This window comes from Opisthocomus hoazin, chromosome 28 (genome assembly GCF_030867145.1).
Source record: "Opisthocomus hoazin isolate bOpiHoa1 chromosome 28, bOpiHoa1.hap1, whole genome shotgun sequence".
Lineage (NCBI taxonomy): Eukaryota > Metazoa > Chordata > Aves > Opisthocomiformes > Opisthocomidae > Opisthocomus > Opisthocomus hoazin.
In genome coordinates, this window is record NC_134441.1 from 7,230,956 (window position 1) to 7,240,197 (window position 9,242).

The 9,242-nt window shown below is 70.4% G+C and overlaps 2 protein-coding genes across 2 annotated transcripts; one reads left to right on the forward strand and one right to left on the reverse strand.

The window, feature by feature from the left end:
* Positions 1-319: 319 nt before the first annotated feature.
* POLR3D (RNA polymerase III subunit D) lies at positions 320-4,799 on the reverse strand. The gene is given in 11 exon segments (XM_075444767.1): positions 320-539; positions 1,275-1,427; positions 1,519-1,772; positions 1,865-2,036; positions 2,118-2,242; positions 2,354-2,505; positions 2,624-2,667; positions 2,901-2,975; positions 2,977-3,079; positions 3,622-3,826; positions 4,692-4,799. Coding segments are annotated over 9 exon segments (1,188 nt in total). The 5' UTR covers positions 3,067-3,079; positions 3,622-3,826; positions 4,692-4,799; the 3' UTR covers positions 320-416.
* Positions 4,595-8,351, forward strand: PHYHIP (phytanoyl-CoA 2-hydroxylase interacting protein). The gene is made up of 5 exons (XM_075444768.1): positions 4,595-4,678; positions 6,273-6,456; positions 7,166-7,340; positions 7,512-7,629; positions 7,729-8,351. Exons 2-5 carry the CDS (start codon positions 6,292-6,294, stop codon positions 8,261-8,263), a joined length of 993 nt encoding a protein of 330 aa, XP_075300883.1. The 5' UTR covers positions 4,595-4,678; positions 6,273-6,291; the 3' UTR covers positions 8,264-8,351.
* The last annotated feature ends 891 nt before the right edge of the window (positions 8,352-9,242 follow it).

Consider the following 9,242-nt stretch of genomic DNA (forward strand, 5'->3'; position numbering starts at 1 on the left):
CACAGCGTGGGGTGGGGGGCACCGACAGCACCGCATACGACACAGAGCAGTCCCCCCCAGGGGAAAAAAAGCAGATTTTATCATTTTTATTCCACGTTTCCCCCCCCAGGCGCGTGCCCTGCTCTCCTCAGCGTGCACACGGCTCCTGGAGAGCCCGGGGGACACCGTGGTCCCCCCCATCCAGAAATCTGGGAGACGCGGCAGCCACAGCCCTGCGCAGGGGGGGACAGAGCTGGACCCCCCGAGCCCCACTGGGGAAGGAGGTGGGGGCCAGCCCTGCGCCCACAGCTGCAGAAGACCCCTCTCCACGGCCCAAAGGCAAGGCTGGAGGGGCTGAGGGCAGAGCAGGGTCCCCGAGCAACGCAGGGACCGTCCCTGCGGGCTGGGGGCAGGGGCTGGGACCCCCCCCCCCCAGGCTACCGGTGCCGGTGCTCCAGCAGAGCCTCGAAGTCCGGGGAACAGACCAGCTTGTGCTTCACGTGGCCCAGGACGATCATCTCGCCCGTCCGGTTGTCCCCGATGCCGACCGACACCAGCTCCTTTCCCAGAGGGGAGAAGCGTCCGTGAGCAGCCCGCTCCCCGGAAACCCTCTCACCGTGGCAGGAGGAGGGCGGGGGTCCTGCCCGCTGGAGGGGGGCTAAGCCTGGAGGAGATGTGCCCACACCCTGGTGACAAGAGCAGGATCCTTCTGCCCCCACCCCAGCCCCATCACCTAGGGGCCAGCACGACCCTGCTCCTCCCTGGTGGTCCCGGGGACCCCCAAAGGAGCCACCCAGTTTGAGAAAGATGAGGAGCTACTGGGGAGAGTCCAGCGGAGGGCTATGAGGATGAGGAGGGGACTGGAGCATCTCTCCTACGAGGAGAGGCTGAGGGAGCTGGGCTTGTTCAGCCTGGAGAAGAGAAGGCTGAGAGGGGACCTTAGAAATGCCCATAAATATCTGCAGGGTGGGGGTCAGGACGGGGCCAGACTCTTTCCAGTGGTGCCCAGCGACAGGACAAGGGGCACTGGGCACAAACTGGAGCAGAGGAAGCTCCAGCTGAACCCGAGGAAGAACTTCTTCCCTCTGAGGGTGCCGGAGCCCTGGCCCAGGCTGCCCAGGGAGGCTGTGGAGTCTCCTTCTCTGGAGATATTCCAGCCCCGCCTGGACGTGGTGCTGTGCAGCCTGCTCTGGGTGACCCTGCTTGGGCAGGGGGTTGGGCTGGGATCCCCAGGGGTCCCTGCCAACCCCTAACCAGGATTCTGTGATCTTGGGGTGCAGCCCAAGCCCCCATACCTGCAGAAAGGAGCAGGGGGTCCCCATGGTGACGTCCAGGGTCACCTTGCCCAGCACCAGCTGCACCTTCCCGGACCTGCGGATGAGCAGCTTCCCCACCTGCCCCTCGGGGAGGTCGGCCAGGGTGCAGGTGTTCTCCGCCTGCCTCGCCTCCTGCCGAGGGACACGGCGGGAGAGGGGGGGGGACACACATCACCACGCTGTCCCCCATCCCACCCCGCTGCCCCCCACCCCGAGCCCCTACCTGGCTCTTCTCCTGCTTCACCACCACCACCTGCCCCTCGTCGTTCTGCAGCTCCGTCTTGACGGGTTTGGCGTCGTGGGTGGGGGGCTGGCCGGGCAGCGTGTCGGGCAGCTGGAGGAAGAGCAGCTCCTCCTCGGGCGAGAGGCTCAGCCCCCGCAGCAGCTCGGCCGCCGAGACGTCCCGCGGGAAACCGGGGGTTCCCTTGGCTTCCGCCGGCTTGGGCAGGGGGTCCTCATCGCACGGCTCCTCTTTCACTGGCACCGGCGAGAGGCAGCGGGTGGGCACGGGGAGGGGGGCAGCCCCCTCAGCCCCTGCCCACGGGATCCCCCACCCAACCCCAGGGCACCTTTCACCGCCGGTGGGTCCAGCTCCATCTTCTCCTCCTTGGGGCCGGGCGGCCAGGGCTGGGAGTCCTCCTGCTCCGCCGCCTCCTCCTTGAAGAGCCAGCCCGAGCGGGCCAGCGGCAGCTGCACCGGCTTGTTGCGGATGTCGTTCTTCAGCCCCGGGTCATCGAGGAACTGGGGGGACAGGAGTAGGGGTGGGGGGGACGCTCAGCATGCCCGGTGCCACCGCAGCCCCCCCCTCACAGCCCCACTCACGTCGTCCTTCTGCAGCATCCGCAGGATCTGCTTCGTCTCCTCGTCCGTCTCCCTCTTCTCCTTCTTGATGTTGATGATGTGGGAAGGGCCGAAGTCCGACATGTCCACCGTCTTGTCCCAGGAGCCTGCTGGGGACAGAGAGGGGGGAGCAGCGCCGGGGTGAGCCCCGAGCCGGGCGGGACGGCCCTGAGACCCCCCCGGGAAGGGGTTGGGTGGGGGGAGGCAGCTCCCGTTACCTTTCTTCTTCATCATCTCGGCGGGGCCCTGCTCGAAGATGGAGTGGGACTGGATAACCTCGGGCCGGCCGCGGCCCCGGCCGTGCCCATCGCGCTGCCGCTCCCGCTCCCGCTCCTTCTTCTCCTTCTTGACGGAGACATCTTCCCTGGGCCTGGGGAGCGGGGAGGTGGCCTGTCACCCCCCGGCCACCCCCCTCGGCAGCGGGCTCCCCTCTCGGGGCGGGTTTCGCCCCCCGAGACGCCGTCGCGCCCCGTGACGAGGCCACTTACTCTTCCTTGATCTTCCTGCTGATGATGTTGGGGGTGAAGGTTTTCTGCAGACGAGAGCGGGGGGACAAGGCGCTGCAGGATGGAGCGGCGGGACCCCGACCGCCCGTGGCGCTGGGGGGGGGGGGGGCAGCTGGGGACCTGGCACCCCGCACCGCCCAGCTCCCCGCAAAGCCCCCCGCCGCCGCTCTCGGAGCCCCTCCTCGCCCCACCAAGCGGTGGGGTCACTCCAAAAGGGTGGGTTTTGGGGGGCTTCCCCCCCCCCCCAGAGGATGCTCACCTTTTTCACCCCTCCCAGGGTGAGGTCTCGGGAGCGGATGGAGGGCAGGCGGCCGGGGCTGAGGGGGGGGGGCGGCTGCGCGTCTCCCGAGCAGCCCCCGCGCCCCGGGGAGCCCCGGCCGCAGGGTGCCCGGCGAGCCGGCCTCGCCCGAGCCCCCCTCCGCCATCCTCAGCCTGGCCCTGGGAGGGGGGGGGTGTCAGGGGCCATTCGTGTACCCCCCACCCCACAGGGCTCAGCTCCCCCCCACTCACATCCCCCTCCCCGGAGTGCTCACCCCCAAACAGAGCCCACTCGCGAACACTTCCCCAGCGGGATCACCCCCTCCCCAAGACCCACTCGCATCCCCCCTCCCCCGGACCCACTCGCGTTCCCTTCCCCAGTGGGCTCCCCCCCCCCAACCTACTCACATCCCCTTCCCCAGAGCGCTTCCCCCACCCCCCCAAACCCCAAAACAGAGCCCACTCGCGTCCCCTTCCCCACTGGGCTCCCCCCCCCGACCCACACGCGTTCCCTTCCCCAGTGAGTTCCCCCCCCCAAGACCCACTCGCATCCCCCTCCCCATAGCGCTCCCCGTCCCCTCCCCGCACCCCCAAACCGGGACCACTCTCGCCCCCCACCCCAGGCTGCTCAGCCCCCCACGCACACCCCCCCGGACCCACTCGAACCCCCTGCCCCCCAGCCGCCCCCCCCTCCCGTCTCCCCACGCCACGCCGCCCCTTACCCTCCCCGGGCAGCCACGGGCTCGCCACCCACTGCGCATGCGCGCCGGGCGACCCGACTTTCCCGGGAAGCGGGGAGACGCCGCCGCCGCCATCTTTATTGAGGGCGCGCCGTGCCCGCCAATGAGCCGCCATCTTTGCGCTGGGCACTACCGGGTTCCGGGGGGAAGGTGGCGGCGCCATCTTTGTGCCGGGCAGTGCCCGGCCCTTGGGAATGGGGACAGTGGGGAGGGTTTGGGGGGGGACACCGGGGAGGGGATGGACGGGACAGTCACCCCTTCGTTTGAACCCCCCCTAGGGTGCCCCGCAGGGCGCGGTGTGGGGGTCCCACCCACGCTGCAGCCCCGCGGGAACAACACGCGTGGGCACCCCACGCATTCGGGTGGGCGGGGGGGGGGACACGACGAGCTTTTTTGGGGGTACCCTTAAAAAAAGAAACCCCAAATAAAGGTGTCCCGCACATCTCCAGCAGCAAACCTGAAGCCAACCGCTGCGTTTTGCACTCACGCTTCCCACGGGGGTCCTGCGTGGGTGTCAGCATCCCCCCACCACGCAGCCAGCGCACCCCTTTTTAGGGCTGGGGGGGGGGTGTCCCGGGTGTGCCGGGGGCGGCACACCCGGGACACCCCCCCCCAGCCCTAAAAAGGGGGGGGGCTCAAGCAGGAGCTGCCCACGACCCCCCCACTCCCCACGGCAGCATCCGCGCTGCCTCCATCCATCACCTGACGCCCTACACAACGCGATTGGCAGAACAAGGAGGGCTTTCTCCCCCCCCCCCCCCTCCTCCGAGCCGCTCAGATATCTATTTTTCCCTCTTTTCTCTTTTTTTTTTTCCTCCCCCCCCCCCCTTTTTTTTTCTTTCCCCTCCTCTGGAGGGTGTTTGCTATTTCCGAGCTGGCTGGGAGGATCCCAGTCGCAGCGCGGCGGCAGCGTCGTCGGCTTATCGCCTTCACCGGCATCGCCTTCGCCGCCGTTCGTCCATCCTTCCCGCTCGGCTCGGCCTCACCCAGACCCTGCTTTGCTTTCCCTTCCACCCCACCACCCCACCGGCACGGCCAGGTAAGGGCCTCACCGTCGCGGTGTTACCGGTGACCTTTGGGCACGGCCCCCCGGCGAGGATGGGGGACGTTGGGACGCGAAGCATCACCGGCCGGCGAGCTGTGACCTGCTGCTCTGAGAAGGGAGCGCTCTCGGGGTCAACCCCCTGGTTGGGGGGTGTGGGGGGGTCCGGCGGGCACCCTGGTGTCGGGGTGTCACTCGCCGTGGGAAGCCGGCGTGAGCCAGCCCCCCGGCTCTGCGCACACGGCGGGCGGGGGGCACGCGTGGCCGGGGGAGCGAGCCCACGGTACCCAGGCGTGGGTCTGTGCACCCACGGGTGTTGGGTGAGGGGGGGGAAGCGCGGACGAGCCCGGGCGTGGGTGTCCGTGGGACGGCTCGGGTGGGTGCCACAGCTCGTACGGGCGCCGTCTTGGGGTGCAACCCCCTCCCCAGCCTCCTCGATGCATCCCGACGGCACCCACCGCGCCCGGGGTGCGAAGCCCCCCCACCCCGCAGAGCGGCTTCGCGGGGTGCGGGGGTACCGGGGCGCGGGGCGGCCGCGGGCCAGGGCGAAGGCGGATCCAGCTTTTCGGGTGCCAGCCGCCCGCGTGCAACCCTCCCCTCTCCCAGCACTCCCTCCGCTCCCCTTGTTTTTCTTTCCCCACCCGGTGTTGAGCAAACCCCGAAAACGCCCGCTGGCAGCCAGCCGGGGCCCCCGCGGCGTCCCGGGGGAGCGGCCGGGGCCCCCGCGCAGCCGCTCGCCCCGTCGGGCTGCTTCCCGGCTCCCCGCTGCCTGCTCCTGCCCGCGCTGCCCGCTCCTGGCTGCCCGCCGCTTTCCCACCCCGCTGCCATCTGCTCTGCCGCGGGGGCCCCGGCGCGGGCGGCCGCTCGCCTGGCAGCTGCTGCCGTGGGCAGCCCTCGCCCCCGCAGCCCTCGGAGCCCCCCGAACCCCAGCCCTCGCCCCCGCCGCCCTCAGAGCCCCCTGAACCCCAGCTCCCACCCCCACCACCCTCAGATGCCCCCGAACCTCAGCCCTTGCCCCCACCGCCTTCGGAGACCCCCGAACCCCAGCTCCCACCCCCGCCGCCCTCGGAGCCTCCCGAACCCCAGCTCCCACCCCCACCACCCTCAGAGCACCCCGAACCTCAGCCCTTGCCCCCACCGCCCTCAGAGCTCCCCGAACCCCAGCTCCCACCCCCGCCGCCTTCGGAGCCCCCAGAATCCCAGCTCCCACCCCCACCACCCTCAGATCCCCCCGAACCCCAGCTCCCATCCCCGCCACCCTCAGAGCCCCCTGAACCCCAACCCTCGCCCCCACCACCCTCAGATCCCCCCGAACCCCAACCCTTGCCCCCACCGCTCTCAGAGCCCCCAAACCCCATCCCTCCCCCCCACCACCCTCAGATCCCCCCAAACCCCAGCTCCCATCCCCACCGCCCTCAGACCCCCCAAACCCCAGCCCTCGCCCTCGCCACCCTCAGAGCCCCCAAACCCCAGCCCTCGCCCCCGCCGCCTGGAGAGCCCCTGAACCCCATCCCTCGCCCCCAGCACCCTCAGAGCCCCCCGCACCCCGTCCCTCACCGCCCTGAGAGCCCCCCACCCCCTCTGCCTGCAGGAGCGCAGCCCCCCCGGCCATGGAGCTGCTTTCCACCCCCAAAAATATCGAGATCAACAACATCACCTGCGACTCGTTCCGCATCTCCTGGGCCGTGGAGAAGGGGGACCTGGAGAGGGTCACCCACTACTTCATCGACCTCAACAAGAAGGAGAACAAGAACTCCAACAAGTTCAAGCACCGGGTGAGCCGGGGGGGGCACGCAGGACCCCCCCTGCCCGGGGAGGGGAGAGGGGAGCCGGGTTTGGGGGGGGGAAACCGGGTCTGTAGCCCACTCCCGTGCTGATCTGGGGCCAAATCCCCCCGTGGGACACGGAGGGGGCCGGGATGGGGACCGGGGTGCGACCCCCCCTCCCCGAGCCCCCGCGGGGGAGCGGAGCTGCGAACCGCTCCCGCTCCCCCCCCTTGGATGCGAGTCACTGATTCAGGACGGTTTTAGCAGCGCCGTTGCCAGGGTGATGCTATTTAATGTTTAACGTTATTTTTTTTTTTTTCTCCTCCCCAATAATAAGGGGGGGGTGGGGGGGTGGGATTTTCCCCCCCCCCCTTGTTCCTCCCGACTTCAGCATCCGCCGTTGCCACAGAAACGGCTCTGCACTGCGGTGCGGCTCGGTGGCCTGTTGACACCGGGAGACGCTGCCGGGAGCGGGGGGTCCCCGAGACCCCCCGTGGGGGGGGGACACCCCACATCCCCATCCCGGCAGCGGCTTCGTGGGGAGGCGTTCGGGGCCGGCGCAGGGGGGATGACGGCGGGAGATACGGCCCCTTCGGGGGGTCTGGGTGAAGCCCCGGGAGGGAGATTTTGCAGCCTGTGGTACCCAGCAGCATCCCCACGCAGGGATGCTGGGGGGGGGGGGACACCCACCCTGCCTGACCCTCGCCCCTCGGCACAGGACGTCCCCACCAAGCTGGTGGCCAAGGCGGTGCCACTGCCCATGACGGTGCGGGGACACTGGTTCCTGAGCCCGCGCACCGAGTACAGCGTGGCGGTGCAGACGGCGGTGAAGCAGAGCGACGGCGAGTACCTGGTGTCCGGCTGGAGCGAGACGGTGGAGTTTTGCACCGGGGGTGAGCGTGGCACGGGGGGGGGGGGCAGCCGGGGGGAGGCCGGGGGTGATGGCGGGGGCTCGGACAAGCCGGGCGGGTTGGAGAAGCAGCCGGCGAGTGGGAGGCGTGCGGGGAGCGGGAGCTGCGGGCAGGGCCGGGCGACGGAGCCGCCCTGATGTCCCCGTCCCCCAGACTACGCCAAGGAGCACCTGGCCCAGCTGCAGGAGAAAGCCGAGGTGATCGCCGGCCGCATGCTGCGCTTCTCCGTCTTCTACCGCAACCAGCACAAGGAGTATTTCCAGCACGTCAGGTACCGCTCCCTCCCTCCACGTCACCTCGCCCTGCCTGCGTCCCTCCTCCTCCTCCTCCTCCTCCTCCTCCTCCTCACCCCGGGGTCCCCCGCACACAGGATGCACTGCGGGAACGTGATGAAGCCCTCGCTGAAGGACAACAGCGGCAGCCACGGCTCGCCCACCAGCGGGATGCTGCACGGCATCTTCTTCAGCTGCAACACCGAATTCAACACCGGGCAGCCCCCCCAGGACTCGCCCTACGGCCGCTACCGCTTCCAGATCCCGGCTCAGCGCCTCTTCAACCCCAACACCAACCTCTACTTCGCGGACTTCTACTGCATGTACACCGCCTACCACTACGTGGTCCTGGTCCTGGCACCCAAGGGTTCCTCCGGGGACATCTTCTGCCGGGAGCGCCTGCCCCAGCTGGACATTTCCTCCAACAAGTTCCTGACGTGCTGCGTGGAGGAGGGCGAGCTGGTGTACCGCCATGCCCAGGACAGCATCCTGGAGGTGATATACACCGAGCCGGTGGACCTCAGCCTCGGCGCGCTGGGCGAGATCAGCGGGCACCAGCTGATGAGCCTCTCCACGGCCAACGCCAAAAAGGACCCCAGCTGCAAGACGTGCAACATCAGCGTGGGGCGTTAGGGGTGGGAGGCCGGGGAGGGGGCCGGGCGCCCGCCGCGGGGGCTTCTCCCACGGACGCTGCCGGGTGGAGGAGCCGGATGGGTGCGGGGGACCCGGCCGGTGGAAATGGTGGCATCGCCCGCGTCCCTGCCCGCTCGGGGAAGGAGCCACGCCGCTCGCCCAGCGCGGAGGCAGAGCCCGCGCTGCTCCGCGCCCCGAGGGACGAAGCCTTCATCACCCGGACTGGCCGACCGGCATCACCCTCGCTGGCGTGAGCCCCGCGCTCTGACCTCCGCCGCGGGACCCCCTTCCCCTCCGGCGTCCCCCGCATCCCCCCAGTCCCCTGCTCCAAGGCAGCTCCCGGGGGCCCCCGGCCCTGCCGACCGGGGCTGGGGGTCCCTGGCCACCCCAGGGGCTGCGGCGCAGAGGCTGGAAGCACCCCCCTGTTTTTGACCTGCTCCCGGGGACGGAGGGGTTCTCCCGGGGACCCCCCGCTCCCACGGGCTGTAGTGGTGCGGGGGGACGCCGCGACGTCGTGCCCCCCCAGTGTCGTGCAGCGCTGTGCCGTGTTCGCCCTCCGCTCCCTCCGTCCCCGTGCCGCCCGAAGCCCCAGCCCCGCGGCCCAGGAGGCAGCCGGAGGAGCTGGGGAGCAGAGCTGGCCCCCCCCCCCCGCCACGCCGTCCCCCCCCCCCGCTCCGCAGCCCCCCGCATGAGCCGTCGGCAGCATGGCGTTGGCGTGCCGGCCCCCCGCGGGCTGCCCGCTCCCCGTCTCTGTGTACGCGATGCACGCTGTGAACGGTAGAAGCGAACCCCCCCACCCCACCCCGTGTCCCCCCCCCACCCCGAGCATCCCCGCGCTGTGCTGGCGGTGTGTCAATAAACTCTGTGCCGTCGCCACCGGCCGTGTCACGAGGCTCTGTCCCCCGCCGGGACCCCGGGAAGCGGCTCCGGACCCCGCTCCGGCTCAGGGAGGGATGGTGACAGGGTCTTGGGGGGGGGG

Excerpts from the sequence above, each read along its gene's own strand:
- PHYHIP (XM_075444768.1), top strand. The coding sequence starts at position 6,292 with ATGGAGCTGCTTTCCACCCCCAAAAATATCGAGATCAACAACATCACC. Across the intron at positions 6,457-7,165 it reads CCAACAAGTTCAAGCACCGG|GACGTCCCCACCAAGCTGGT; the intron begins GTGAGCCGGGGG and ends CCCTCGGCACAG. Across the intron at positions 7,630-7,728 it reads GAGTATTTCCAGCACGTCAG|GATGCACTGCGGGAACGTGA; the intron begins GTACCGCTCCCT and ends CCCCGCACACAG.